This window comes from Lissotriton helveticus, chromosome 10 (genome assembly GCF_964261635.1).
Source record: "Lissotriton helveticus chromosome 10, aLisHel1.1, whole genome shotgun sequence".
In the NCBI taxonomy this organism is placed as follows: Eukaryota; Metazoa; Chordata; class Amphibia; order Caudata; family Salamandridae; genus Lissotriton; species Lissotriton helveticus.
In genome coordinates this window covers 167292012-167307263 of record NC_136071.1, presented here as the reverse complement: position 1 = coordinate 167307263, position 15252 = coordinate 167292012, and the positions used below count along the sequence as shown (strand labels likewise).

At 44.0% G+C, this 15252-nt stretch overlaps 1 protein-coding gene across 1 annotated transcript in view; it reads left to right on the top strand.

The window, feature by feature from the left end:
* The window catches only part of LOC144786058 (cytochrome P450 3A21-like), a 296250-nt gene extending 282995 nt beyond the window's left edge, over window positions 1-13255 (top strand). The window contains exon 13 of the mRNA XM_078665004.1: window positions 10159-13255. Within this exon, the coding sequence (XP_078521130.1) occupies window positions 10159-10257 (99 nt within the window). The 3' untranslated portion in view covers window positions 10258-13255. The remainder of the gene's footprint in view (window positions 1-10158) is intronic.
* The last annotated feature ends 1997 nt before the right edge of the window (window positions 13256-15252 follow it).

Here is a 15252-nt window from a genome sequence, read left to right as displayed (position 1 = left end):
TGTTAAAGTTCTCCAAGGGTTTGAAGGAGAGCTTGCCTCCTGTTGGAAGTCTCAGACACACCAAAGACCTCACCATCCTCTGGGTACCTGCGCCTAGAACTACCAACCGCTGTTAACAATGCCGCTGCCAGCTACCTGACCTGCTCGGACTTCAATGAGTACCACCGCCCTGGCTTCACTGATGCCATCCAACGCGTCACTGAGCCACTGATTACGCCGTGACCTGTGAGCACCACACGTTGCACCACCTCGCTTCACATTGCTGCCCTGGTCTCACTGATGACAATGCTCCAAGCTGATGGCATGGATGCTGCCTGCACCGTGGCCTGGGGGCACTGCTCGTGAGGTATATGAAACACTGCCACGTCCTGCACCACAGCCTTGGTCCACTGACACCAGTGCCATTGACTCCAGATCGTCAACCGACGCCTCTTCCTGCACCGCATCCTGTGGGCCCCAGACATCGCATTGTCCTGCTATGCACCGCATCCTTTGGTCTTCCGACAACAGTGCTTCAGCAGTGATGATGCAGCTACTTACACCGCAAAATGTTAGCACTGCAACAAGCACTGCCCCACTTCGCACCGCAACCTTGGTCTCACTGATGCTGACGGGCGCCATCACCTAGCTACTGCCTACACTGCGACCTTAGGGCACCGCACACAGCAACGCTCCACTTCACACCTCAGCCCGACGCCTGCCGATGCCAGCGCTCCTGACTTCCACCTCACGGAGTTTGATCTACAATGCATGTGACTTCAAATGTTTGACGACTCTAGCACCAACCTCCTGAAGGTCCACAACGCTAAGCATGGGCGTAAAATCCGTTCCGTTCGCGGAATTTGCGTATTTTCTGCATTTTCGCAGTCCGCGAATCTCGCGAAATTGCAGAAAAATCCGCGAAATCGAGTGCGGGACGGATTTTCAAAAACTGAAGTACATGAAGCACTTACAGGGTTACAGCAGGTGCCCAAGTTGAAGCTAATTTCTTTGTAACCATTTACAAAACGGTTACAAAGAAAGTAACTTCAACTTGGGCACCTGCTGTAACCCTGTAAGTGCTTCCTGAGCGGCGCCTCCAGAGTTGTTGCCTACTTGCAACTATTCTCTGACCCTGCTCTGACCCTCGAAGCAGGGTCAGAGAATAGCTACACGTATGGCACAATGCTCCAGGCTGTCACAAAAATTAAACCTCAACAGGAAGCCCTTACAGATAAGAGTGAGAGTGAATTTTTTTTTATTGTTTCAGTTAATTAAATCCACAACAATACATTTAAAAGAATCAACTAATGTGTTTAAAGTTTCTTAATATATAAGTGCAATCTCTGATAATAAGTTCTAAAACATTCACAGTCTAATACAGTGTTTGTTATTTAAAATAGAATGGAGTGAAATTAAAATACAGTCTGTCTAACTTAGTTCAAGAGTTCTTGTTTTTTTTCCTCTGTTAGGTTCCGGAGAGCCCTCTCCCCGAGCTACCACTGTCGTGTTATCCTTTTGCGGACAAGGTGGCAAGTTGTGTTTTAGCGCTTGGGAGTGGGCTGCAAGGAACTTTAGTAGTAGACAGTTCAATCGCGTGTCTATTGGGTTCAAGGTTGCCATGATTGCAGATCTGCACGTTCTTATGCCCCGCTCGTTCATAGACTTTTTTAAAAGAGAGATTCGAGCTTGAGCTAGGTTCGGGCAGATACAGACAAGATGAATAAAGTCCTCATTACTCCACCCACATAGTCTACATATTTTGGGTCCATCGTGCACCCAGATTGGTTGGTCCATAATCGATGGAAGTTTCCCCAAACTGAGTCCCATTAATTTTTGTTTTCTATGAGCTGGGAATGTGATTGTTAGATATGGGGCTGCCACGGGTGTTTTGTAATTTGATATGACCATCCATGCGTGTTTTCTGGTACTAAACGTAGCTTTATCAAGTAAGAGGAAGTGGAATTTTGCTGACTTGTTTATAGCATGTTTGAACGCCGGGTAAGGCAGGTTGAGTTCCAAAAGTTTTCTTGTTCCAGTCTCAGTTATGGCCTTTTCAAGATACTGATTATATGGGGACTTAACATCAGATCTTATTTCTTCCCATAGTGCTTGGTGCAGTTCCAAGGCTGACGTATTCTGTTTCAGTGTATAACAGTACTTGATATTTGTGTATTTTCTTCCCAGTGTTTCATTTATTATTCCAAATTCTAACCTCGTCTGAGCTGGTGAGGCTCCCTGTTGTATTTGGAAGGTGGATTTGAAGATGGCTGTCTGCATTTTGTTAAGCAGGTCCGCATTCTTTCCATGCAATCCTACACTGCCATATGACAGGGTTGGAAGAACTTTTGCTTTTATTGTTGCCAGTAGAGGTTTATATGATGGCCCCGTAAGCTTTTTGGCCAGAAATCTAAAAGCAAATGAGAGGGAGTTTGATCTCTGAGCGATGTACGACATTTGCTGCTGATGGCTTTGTCGATTATCAAAGTAGAAGCCCAAGTACTTAAAGTTTGACACGGCCTCTAGCTTTGTTCCCTCAAGGTAGATGTGTGGGCTGGCTTTCCGCCGCCTGGTGATAAGCATTGTTTTTGTTTTTGTTGTGTTTATCTCCAGGTTGTTGTTTGTTATGAATTCTGCCAGCCCTACTAATAACCTTTGGATGCCAATCTTCGTGAGGTTCAACAGTACCACGTCATCCGCATAGGATAGATGGGTTAGCGGAAAGGAGCCAAGTTTAGGTGGATGGGATGGAATCTTATCTAGACTTGATGTTAGGTCTGCCATAAAAAGGTTAAAAATATGGGGGGTTAGGACACAGCCCTGCTTGAGACCTTTGCTGGTATTGATTTTTCTTGAGAGCCGTGTTCCGTTCCCCAATTTAACTTCCATCCAAGTCTTGGAATAAAGGAGTAAGATCCCTCTCAGGATTTTATCCGGGATGTTCCAACTGCGCAATTTCCTCCATAAGATGTTACGATCTACACTATCGAATGCTGCCTTTAAATCAATGAAACATAGGTGAAGGGGCTGTTTTCTTCGGAGATATTTATCGGCTAGCACTGAGAGAGACATAATATTTGTCAGTGTCCCAGTCCCTTTCCTGAAGCCTGTTTGGTTCAATGGTATTCTCTTTGTGTCGTCGGACCAGTTTATTAGATCTTCCAGGACAAGGGATGCAAAGTACTTCGCCTCCACATCTAGGAGGGCGATCAATCTGTAGTTAGCTGGGGATGTTCTATCTCCTCCTTTGAATATGGGTGAGATTATGGAGCCCTGCCAACTTGATGGTATTTGATTTTCGCTTGTTACCTCTTCAAATAATTTTTTTAATTTTCTGCACCAGAAGTCCGGATCAGTTTTGTAGACTATTGGAGGGATCCCATTCGGCCCTGGAGCTCCGTTGCCACGTGACTTCCTTATGATTCTTCTTATGTCCTCTTCGCTATACCGTGTTTGTTCTACCTTGTTTGTTGCGTCCTTCTTCTCCTGTGGGCTAACCACGTCACGGTGGAGCCTGGTTACCAAAAGATCCCCGTCTGGAGATGGATTAGCTCTGCGATCATCCTTTGGGTTTGGTGTTTGAATGCAAGAGGTTCTGATTCCACCGCTGGGAGTAATGCTCCCTTTTCTTTTTTTGGCCACTTCGTTGGTAATTTGTTGGGTTGCTCCTGGGTTGGGCTGGTCTAGTGTTACCTCCGCGAACCTCTCTGTTAATAACGCGACCCAGTCCGCTTCTTGGGCATTGGATGATGTTGGGTTTGAAGGGTGATTTAAGCTGTTAATGATCCTCCAAAATGCGTTTGAGTTGGTGTTCTTGGCGGTGCAGAGTAGTTTTACCCAGAAGTCATCCTTCAAAGATCTTTTGTGTTCTCACATTTTCTTTTTATATTCTTTTTTGAGGGTTTGTCTTTGGACCCAGTCTTTGGATGACGTAGTTGTCTTTTTTAATGCTCTGGCGTTTCTCCTTATCTCTATTTTGAGTTTTGCCAGGTTCTTTGGCAGAGAAATTTTGGTAGTTAGAGGCTGTGATTTATTTGGAACGGACATACTTTCTGTTAATTTTCCCGTAAAGTTCTCCCATTTTTGTATTTGGGTACCTGTTGTTAGCTCACTCTCTATTTTTAGTCTGTGCACGTTTGCCTGCAACTCATTGATGTTGGCCGTTGTCCAGTTAAGTCGTTTCAGGTTAGTGGTGGCGAGGTTATCTCCCACTGTATTGCAGCTATGGTATTTGGTCAGTTTTAAATTGAAATAAATATGCTGATATGAATGATCACTTTTTGAGGTGTATTCTATTGAAAATTGCTGGACGAATGGCAATAGTGGAAGAGAGACTTCTGTATAATCAAGCCTTGAGGCCGTCAAGGTTCCTAGATGAGTGTATTGCGGCGGGTTGTCACCTTTGGTTCTTCCGTTAAGGAACCGCAGCCCGAGGAATTCCAGGCTTGTTACCAGTTTTCGACCAATTGGATCGAAGCGCTCTGTTTGCAGTTGAGTTTGAGGTTTGACATTCCAAAATTCATTGTCAGCTGCTATAATCTCATCATCCTCAGGTGTGTAGATTAGGTTTGAATTAAAATCACCTGTTACGATGATTTCCCAGGGTGGATTATTGTTTCGAATATCCCTGATTGTGGATACTAGCTGATCTAATGCGACTTTCACCTTTGGAGGTGCGTAAAAGTTAACCAGTAGTGTCGGAGTTGGTCTGCCCGGCATTGATAGTTTTATTAATTGCATGTTTGGCCCATATGGGGCTAATTGTTCTGAGTTAATCTTGATGTCCGACGCGATATAAACTGATAAACCCCCTTTTGGTCGACCATAGTGGACATTTTTCCTTGCTGGTATGTTGAAGTGAGTATACCCAACAAGAGGTAGCTCCTCCAATGCCCATGTTTCTTGGAGGGCAATGATGTCGCATGCTGTCCAGTTGTGGGGTGGCGAACCTTCTTCCATCCATTTCCTGGATCCGGCTATGTTCCAGGACAATAGGTGGAGGATTTCCTGGGTACTATCCTTTTGGGGCTTTTGGCGAGGTCAATTATTTTTCTGTTTGTTTAATGTGTCTGTTAGCCAGCGCCAGTAGGCGGCGTCTTCCTTGGAGTTTATTTGGTTACCTGTTGTGGTTGGGGGATGGATTGTCGATAAAGGGCTGTTCCCTCTAGCGTTCAGTAATACTGAAATTACCTGATCCTTTTTTTCTGTCAGGTTTTCCTTTTTTTCCCTTTGTCGCCGGACATCAAAAGGGCCTGGGTAGCGTGGTTTTACCGGCCTGGAAAGTCTTATGCCCCATGAATCGAACCTCTCTCTAAAGAATAGTATTAACTGGGCGATTTCTGCTGTTCGCCATGTTGTTAATGTTTGTTCCAATGAACTAGTTGTGTCTTGCTTGCAAAATTTGACTGAAAGTAGGTCAATGTTAGTTAGGTGTTGAAGCCCTTCAATGTTGGCGTAAAGTTTAAACAAATTTCCCCTATTGAGGATGTCATGCCGGCCATGAGTTTCGTATTCTGGGGTAAAAAAGAGTTGTTTGAGGTGTAAGTTGTCATTGCTAGACCGGTTCTCAGGGCCTTTCCCTAGTTCTGGTATGTTGTCTGGGCTGATTTTGCAGTGGGGCCCGGTCCCAGCGGATGTTTGTGTTCCGTGCGTAGTGATTGCCTGTGCACGCTGGGGTATCGTGGTTATTGTGGTCTGGTTACTCTCTTTCGTTAAGCCTCCGGTCGTGGCTGTGCTAGTCTGGGGGGCTCTGATGTACTCAGACTCTGTACCCCTCTCTGGGGTGGCGTCATCGTTACAGTTCAAGTTTATGTGACGGACTCCGTGCCTTAGTAGTATTTTTATGCCCATAGTGGGGGGTAGACTTTTTCCACCCCAGACCCGGCTTTTCCAGTCTACGGTCCTTTCAGTTGTTTTTGATGGTACCTCCTGGTTGTTATTTGCGTTAGTAGGTATGCCCTCTGTTGTGGAGTCTTGTAACGTACCTTGAGACCTGCTTTGTCTTGGGAGTGATAAGGAAGCAGGTGCTCGACTTGAAGCTCAAATTCAGTAACACATTAACCAGCCCCCGGTTGAGGCTGGGCAGGTGTGCTTTTTCCCCATAATCTACAGTGGTGAACCAGAGGGTGCTGTGATGAACTAGAAGGTGCAGTTGTGAACCAGAGGCTGCTGTGATGAACTAGAGGGTGGCAGTGGTGAACCAGAGGGTGGCTGTGATGAACCAGAGGGTGGCAGTGATGAACCAGAGGGTGACAGTGATGAACCAGAGGGTGGCAATGATGAACCAGAGGGTGGCAGTGGTGAACCAGAGGGTGCTGTGATGAACCAGAGGGTGGCAGTGATGAACCAGAGGGTGGCAGTGATGAACCAGAGGGTGGCAGTGGTGAACCAGAGGGTGCTGTGATGAACCAGATAATGGCAGTGATCAACCAGAGGGTGGCAGTCGTGAACCAGAGGGTGGCAGTGATGAATCAGAGGGTGACAGTGATGAACCAGAGGGTGGCAGTGGTGAACCAGAGGGTGGCAGTGATGAACCAGAGGGTGACAGTGGTGAACCAGAGGGTGGCGGTGGTGAATCAGAGGGTGGCAGTGATGAACCAGAGGGTGGCAGTGGTGAACCAGAGGGTGGCAGTGATGAACCAGAGGGTGGCAGTGATGAACCAGAGGGTGGCGCTGCTAAACTGCCCGGGAGCCCTGTGGGTGTGAGCCCCCGCGCTGCTGAGCTGCCCAGGGGTTGTGAGCCCACGCGCTACTGAACTGCCCCGGGGCCCAGTGGGTGTGAGCCCCCGTGCTGCTGAACTGCCCCGGAGCCCTCTCAGTGTGAAAATCATTTGTGCTCAATTGCCTGGGAGCCCTCTGGGTGTGAGCACACATTGTGCTAAGTGCCCCCCTGCCCCCAGTACATATATACCCGTACCGCACAGCACCATTATGCTCTTGCACCATGAAGTCTGGTGCCTGGATGCTCCTGATCCGTGTAGGTGGTACCACCGTCTGGTGCAGTCAAAATGTAAAGTCATAACTTGCTTCACAGCACCAATAAACACGTGTCCGCCCTGGCACCCCAGACCTGGCTACATATGCGTATGTACCAGGCGTGGAGCACCCGCATGCCACTGCACCCTACTGCCCAGCGCCAGCACATGTCTGTACTGGGCAGTTTAGTATGAGATAGGACATTGTCCAGCAGCAGCAGCTGCATGCGCCTGAACCCACTGAGCAGGATCAGAATGGCTTTGTACCAACACGCGCAGCAGAGCTATCTTGGACATCTGAAGGATTCTGGGGTCCTGTGCCAAACTTATTTTTGCATTCATGAGTTTCCCGAGCGCCATCCCTGTGTAGCTCCTGTGACCAGGAGGCTGCTTTCTCCTCCTCTGCTGCTCCGCTCGGTCTCTGGCCCTTTATAAACAAGATGCATGTGAACTTGCATAGAAGCCCCGCCCGTTTGGCCCCGTCCACCACACACTAGCGGTATGAAACGTCTTCCCGCCCGTCCCCACTATAATGGCCAGCTCACTCAAGGGACCTCGGCGCCTTTTGGCGCGCTGGCAAAGTTACAGGCACACGTGGTCACATATTTGTGCAAGTGGCACAACAATCCGCGAGTTTGCGGGAAAATTCGCGAACTCGTGGATTATTTTGCCATTTCACACGAATTCGCGGACCGTCCATACTTACACAACGCTCTGCATTTCCAAGGTACTGTTTGCGGGCCTTGCCGTCGGCCTGAACTGTTGAATTTGTTTGATCACGACACTGGGATAGCCCAGGACAGGGCTATCGACTTTAAGGAACTGTCTTTTAAGTTTTTTCTTGCAAATTGCATACCTTTATTACAGTATGTGGGATGTTTATCATTTGGGTCGTGTTTACACAGATACATATTGACTATTTTTCTAAAACTAGTGTCCTTTTGTAGTTTTTTAAGTGCATTAGTGTGTGTTATGTGCAAATGCTTTCCATATTACCTCTGAGATAAACCTGACTGCTTGTGCCAAGCTATGAAGGGGGTGAACAGGTGTTATTTTTGATGTATAATTTCCTTATCCTGATTTCAAGGAAGGGTCTTTACTTGGACACGGTGCATACCTCTGCTAACTAGAGACCCCCATTTTAACACTGTTCAATAAAAGAATGCCTCCTTTGATTTGAAGGCAGACTACTTTTGCTATCCTCAATGCCACTTAAAAGAAAATCAGAACCTCCGATCTTCATTATTCTCAGCTCCAATCAGAAAGCCTCTAATTCAATAGATTCTACTTTGACCATCATGAGTGCCCCTCAGAAAATGCATTAGTTGCAATGTCTAGGGATTTCCACGAAGCCGTGCCCATGTCGCTAGGTGTGGCACCAATGTCAATTTGAGCTTGAATTTTAACAAGTATGAGTTAACCTTTCTACTTGACATTTAAAACTCATATCACAGAAGTCCATTGCAAATGATACATACATAGGCTGTCTGGCACTGTCTCAGTGTGTGTACGCTAAGATGCAAACTGTGCATATCCTAGAGACAATTAACTTGCAATAGGTTGAGTTCCAAGTAGCAAGACTACGCCTACAGCCTAACACATAAAGCCTACCATCGGTTAACACTGGAATTGAAGATCAGGTATAAATCTGAGAAACATGTGCAAAATACATGGTAGAATGTGGTGGCAAGCATAAGAAAGAATGTTCCTCATTATACCACCGTCTGAAACCTCTGGACGTCTCACTTGGCACCAGTGAGCCAACAGGTCTAGACAATGTGGTTGTGACCATACAAATAAAATGGACCACAGCTATAGAATGCCCATTTCCCTAAGGTCAGATCAGAGAGAAATAATTTCAGTTCACGGCATGATATGATAGTCAACCATTCAAGTAAACTGTCACGCTGATGGCCTGCAAATAAGGACGTCAATGTATTAATGGTCCCATCAAACAGTCGAGAACCAATTATCAAACAGTGACTGTGACTTTGTCACTGGAAATGATCAGTGTTATTCAAGCACTTGTTCACCGGTATTGTCCATTCAATTAAATATTTCAGAACTTAGGGGCCGATTATGATGGCGGACGGACCTGAGTCCGTCCGCCACCATAGAGTAGGAGGGAACCTCTGCATGGTATACGGAGTTCCCTCCTGTGCAATTAGGATGTGACCACCACCCTGGCGGTCACATCCTCTATTTTTAACATTGCGGCGGGTGCTGCTTGAAGCAGCACCCGCCGCAATGTTAAAAATTAAAGTTGTGCATTTGCATACACAAAGCGGCAGGCACCGCGCGGTGCCTGCCGCTCTGTGCACGCAAATGCAGGGGGGTACCATAGGTACCCCCCATGTGCACCCCCCACCCCCTTCACCCCTGGCGGCCCGCAACGGGCCCCCAAACAAGAGTCCGTATGCCTTTGCATGGCGGACATGCCGCCGTGTAAAGGCATTGAAAGTCAGACATCCTAATATGGCTGGCGGTGTCTGATAGACACCGCCAGCCATGATAAAGCTTTTCCGCCGTGGTCGGAAGGCGACCGCGGCGGAAAAGATGCAGACTGAAAAACGATCCCCCAGCCATCCTAATCTAGCGGGAGGTCTTTTTCAGTCCGCAGCGGTTTTCCCGCATCCTCCGGGTCGGCGGTGGCTTCCGCCGGCCCGGAGGATGCGGGAAAACCGCCATCGTAATCTGCCCCCAAGTTCGAATTGATCATCAGTGTACCGTGGCACCTCCCCCTTTTTTGTCATACAACTGTCTATTCTCCATGCCCATCAACAACTTAATACCTGTATTCTCAGAGACCCTCAACAAATTATTACTAATTTGATATAACCCAATATTTTCTTGTTTTTGGTACCCTCCATCAGTTTCACAACTGTCTCTGGTACAAGATCTTGTGGTTTTCAGTGCTATTTGGAAAGTTCATGAATCTTAATTTTGCATATTCCATTATCCAAAGAACCCAGATGTGTAATGTTTCCAGTTGTCCATCAAATAAATGTGTGTGTTAGGTAGCTGATGGTCATATCTGCTGCTGGGTGCATTTCTAACCTGTGTGATGCTTTTGTGGCTGGTCAGGTATGTCTTGAACCTAATAGCCTGTGAATTAGAGCTCTTTATATGCCTCTCAAATTTCATCTAATGTCTCATGGTCCCGATTTTATGTCACCGATGATTTATTTTCTTTCCATTGTTGCAGATTCCACTTGAGTTGGATACCAAGGGAGTCATAAAAACCAAAACGCCAATGTACCTAAAACTTGTGCCCAGGACAGCTGCACCAGTAGAAGATAAATGATTGACACAAACCACACACGTCCTTCTGCAAAGCCTCCATACTAGCAGCATGCAACCAATTGCGAATATCACCCTGGAAATTGAAGGCGCAATATATTATCCAGCAACACCCACAGTTGAAGCATTTCCCAAAGAACTCCTGTCCTTGACCTCATATCGGTTTTTACGCTTCGCCTTTGGATTTTGTTTTCTTGTTTGGCCTACGTCTCCTGCACCTTAATTGCTAAAATCAGTGTTGTGTCATCAATTAACATAATCATGCCTTGGATATGGGGTTTTATATTTAGCGCAACCAATTATTGCCTCTTAATTCTCAGTTATGCATCTGTAACAGCATGGCTGCTGACTTGAAACCATGAGGATAGCATCACTCATTGACATGCTGCTACAGGCACTCGGCAACTTTCTGTAAACCCTGAAAAACGTGCTAAAATTGCACGTCATTCGACTCTTCTTTTTTCCGGCAGTCGTGTCTTCATGAGTGTTAAAAAATAAAACTTTTAGCGCTGAAGGGGAGCTGCAGAAATCGGGCACTTTCAGTTAAAACTGTTGTTGCGGTGAGCCATCCTATAGAGCCACTAGAGCCGATGCTGGCAGCCCCCCGGGCCGCGCCTGTTCTCCTTGGCATGCGGCTGTCAATGACCAGGAACCTCCCACCACCTCTTGGGAAGATATTAGAGTATCCTTAGTCCTGTCAAACAGCATGTCCGACTCCGGTGCCTCCAAAGCTCACAGGGATCTCTTGGCAGCGGGGAGGCCGCATCACCAGTCGACATGTACAGCAAATCCACCCAGGGGCGGCTCTAGACTCATGGCGGCCCTGGGCAGGGAGCGTAGGTAGGGAGCCCCAGAAGAGGGGGTCTGGGCGGGGCACAGCGCGGAGGCCAGTGAAGAGGTGGGATCAGGGTGTTTGGAAGTGGAACAGAGTCGAAGGCCACCAAATCCCTGCGAGGGGCTGCCACACAAATATGTATCCATCCTCAGAGGATTATTATATTAAGGATATATATTGGCGTGGTGACCCCTGGGGTTTGGTGGCCCTGTGCTGGTGCACAGCTTGCACATGCCTAAGGCCACCCCTGATCCACCTGATAGGCGCGATCTGCTCTAGGTTTAGGAAGAATATAAAACTGGTTGATAGTGGGAGGTTCTCCTACTGTTAACTTTCACAGAAAGGGATAGTGCTTGATAATGTCCTCTGCTCCTCGGAACTAATATTTTCCTACATCTGACCAAGAATTATCTTCTGGGCACAGACAAACAGAGTCTGAAGGATTAGCACTGATACTTAAACGTATTAACATGGTGTTGTTTTAGAAGACGTATTGATTTATATAGAGAAACAATGAATTAGCAGAATAATGATCAACAATAATGTGTGAGAATCTATTACTAGATGGAGTCCATACTGTCTTAAAGTCACTGCTTAGCAGCTAGTATATTGCACATTCAGATAAAAGAGTAAATAATCTGTGCTGATCTGATCCTCAAAGTGATATGTGCCATCAGGGAATGATAGGATCATTTGATATGTTGGCAACAGTGGTGGTTTATTGAAGAAGGTTAGGCAAGTGCATAAAATGTTAAACATTTGTATGCAACTGTGGGGCTAAATTAGACTTTGATGGATAGGGTGCTCCATTTCTACATTAATGGAGTACCCTCTCTATCAAACTCAAGGTCTGCATGCTCAATTCGGAAGGGGTGGATCTTAAGTATGTCAACAACGGAGTGCACTCCTGCTCCAGTGCTTACATAGTACTCCAATTAGCCACCTGACTGCCCCCCAATTTAGAGTGATCGATCATATATATATATTTCCCATGGTGTTGGTCACATTGTTTTTTCATTTTTTTTTTAAAGTTTGTTTTAAAAAAAGAACAATATTGTAAAGATTTGATGGGCGTCTGTCATATTCGTTGGAGCCATCCATCAAACGTTTATATTATTAACTGGAACTGCTGTGAAGCCAGTACCTGCCACTTTTAGGAGCTGTCCACGAGGATGGTGGACAACTTTAGATTTGGCAGGCATAGGCCCCTGAGGATGGTGGGGCAAAGGTCATCACCATCCAGATGGGCTCTCTGCCCCTCCAAAGTCTAAGTCAGCCCCTTTGACACCACAGAATTGGTGACTAAGATTCAATTGTATAAGTTTACTGGAAAAAATTAATTTGAAGGATCTTTTTCAACAAATGTAAATTTTTATGAAACACATATGGAAATGGAAGTATAAATATTGATACCTAAAAGTGATTTTCAGCCACCCATACTGAACAATACATCGTATTTTCCAAAAAGACATTGCTATAATGTTATTGAAACTGAAGAAAGATTACAAAGTTATTAGAAGATCAGAATGTAAAGCAATACAAGAATTATATCATGTTGAATTCAACATAAAGGGAAATTCTGTTGTAAACATAGGCATGTACTTGTATAATGAATGCGCCTTACCTTAGCTACAAAGAGGAGGTTACATTAACTTAAATAGTGATCCTATATACTGATTCTACTAGATAAAATATTAATGAAGAATGGATTACAAAGAAAATGTCACAATTGTTCTCAAACACAAGTTCTTTCTAGTATATATACAGAGATAAGAAGCAATCAAGGACATTGTGATGTTACTTTCTTTTCAATAGGTGATTGTGCTTTCTGTGCTGACATTGATAGATTTTATAATTTAGCTTCATTATTTTCTTTATAGGCTAATATTTACATGAGCATTTTTTTCAAGGAATTTATATTACATCATCGTGATTGGGGAATACAACTTGGGACTTGTTGTAAATGCAGTGATGTGTACAGAGTTGTTTCATTTGATTTGGGTTTATTTTATGTTTTAATACAAATTGAAAAAAGTAAGTCATCAATCATTATGACATAATATAGAATCCGTGTTTATAGGTTGACTAAACGTGGCTAAAGAATTTGGAGAGTTCAGCAAATATTTAAATAATGTACATCACTCCATTAAACTAATTTTGGAAAGAAGATGTCCAAGACAAATCTTTTTATTTTTGCAACTTAGAGTGGAACATAATCAATTGATCAAGGATCTCTATGGTAAATAGACAGATTGCAACATCTTATTACTGGCAATGAGCTTTAATCCAAATTCAATAAAAATAGCTTCCTGTACAGTCAACTATTGTTTGAAAATTCACAGTGTCCAACGAAGAACAATGTGTAATTTGTGGGAGAGAAATGCTTGATACATTTCATACATGAGGCTATTCAGAACAAATATTAAAACAAATGACTGATAATTTCCCCTGGATTTCAAGTAGGGATCAATTGAAAGTGTCAAGTCAGAAAGAGATGGAATAATGTACACATTTATTTATTCAGTTTAGCAGACATGCCTGAATTAATAAAAAAATAAATTGGCAGAAAACATTTATTAAAGGAGAGGTTAATAAAATCTGAACATCACAATCAGTACAACTACTCTTGGACCAGAAAAAACATATGGGCACAACACACCCTTGTTTTTAATGCAATAATTGCAGCAGCATATTTAAAGGTCATTATATACATCACACAAAACGTAAGGGCAATAGCATTTTATGAATTTAAAGAAATATTACATTTGATTTATATTTATGTGATCTAATGCAATGTGGAATATTATATATTGACAAACTTCTTATAAAATTACAGTCGGAATAGGAAAATCACAAATCATCAAGAACACATTCATATTCAGTGAATCACTCCCTTTGCAATTATCATGATATAGCACAACTTTGCTGCCAAACTTGCGAAATTGTACCAAAACATACACCTGATGAAGACATGACGACGATGCTTTGAGAAGAGAATGTTCTTGTATCCTTTTTTGAGTGCCTCGAATGTCTAATGTAGGCTTTTCCCTGCTTTTTGTGAATGGAGGTGTAACAAGAAATTTGGGATGTCATCTTAAGAGCACCATAAATTAAATGGTTTTGTCCTCTAGCTGTATATTACTGATACAGAAGTGAACATAAGGTTGAAAGGCAACAAAGCCAATGGACATAAACCATAACTTTAGTGTTGTCTGGGAGACTTTGCAGGAGAACTGCATAGACTTTGGATTGATTTTTGAAGGATTGCCTCGTATTGTGAAGCAAATTACTTGTCAATAAGATTGCTCCTGTGAAGCAAGGAAATTTAGATAATTTTCTAATATTGAAATATGGTTATTGATTTGGTGGTTTTTAATAATTATTTTGTTTTAGAAAATGACTTTGATACCTGCTAAACGAGTGACAAAATAAAGTCCTGAAATGTGAGTGTTCAAAATCAATGTTATGTGGGGTGTAACTATGTACAAAACAGGAAGCATTGTAAATACCAACAGAGTTTTAAGTTCATGAACTGAAAATAATTATTTCTCCATAATTAATTAAAGAGTTTGAGGAATTCCTTAAGAGTGTCCTCTTTCATATCAATGAAGTAACTGTTTCACTCCATGATCCTGGTACGAGCAGACCCTGGAGTAAAATGGAATTGATCAACTTAATCCAAACTGGGATGACTTCCCGTACTAGCAAAATATAAAGACTGATTGGAATTGCTTTAGGTCCTACTGATTTGCCTCGCTTGAGCTTCTTAATTGCTACCAAGATTTCACTCCCTCTTATTTTGTTACCTAAGTACTTTTGCTGTTCTGAGCTAAGTGTAGGTGACTCCTTGTCCCTCAACCAGTCGTCTAGGTCTTGGGCAACTGGTGCTAGATCCTCAGTGCAGAGAGCCTGGAAGAATGCATGAAAAACCACTTCTATTCCCTTGACGTCTTGGTCTTTTAAATTTGTATCCTCATCAAATTCCAGGCATTTTACTTCAAACAAACAACCGCGTCTCAGCCCCACACTAAAGCGTTTCAACTAAAGGTCTTGCTCACGGTATGTGAGTCTGTTTTCAGTTGCAACTTATAGACAGGAGCCCAATATGGCCGCTCGGAGGCATTATGGGAGTTCTAGTAGATAGCAACAATTCCATATATATAT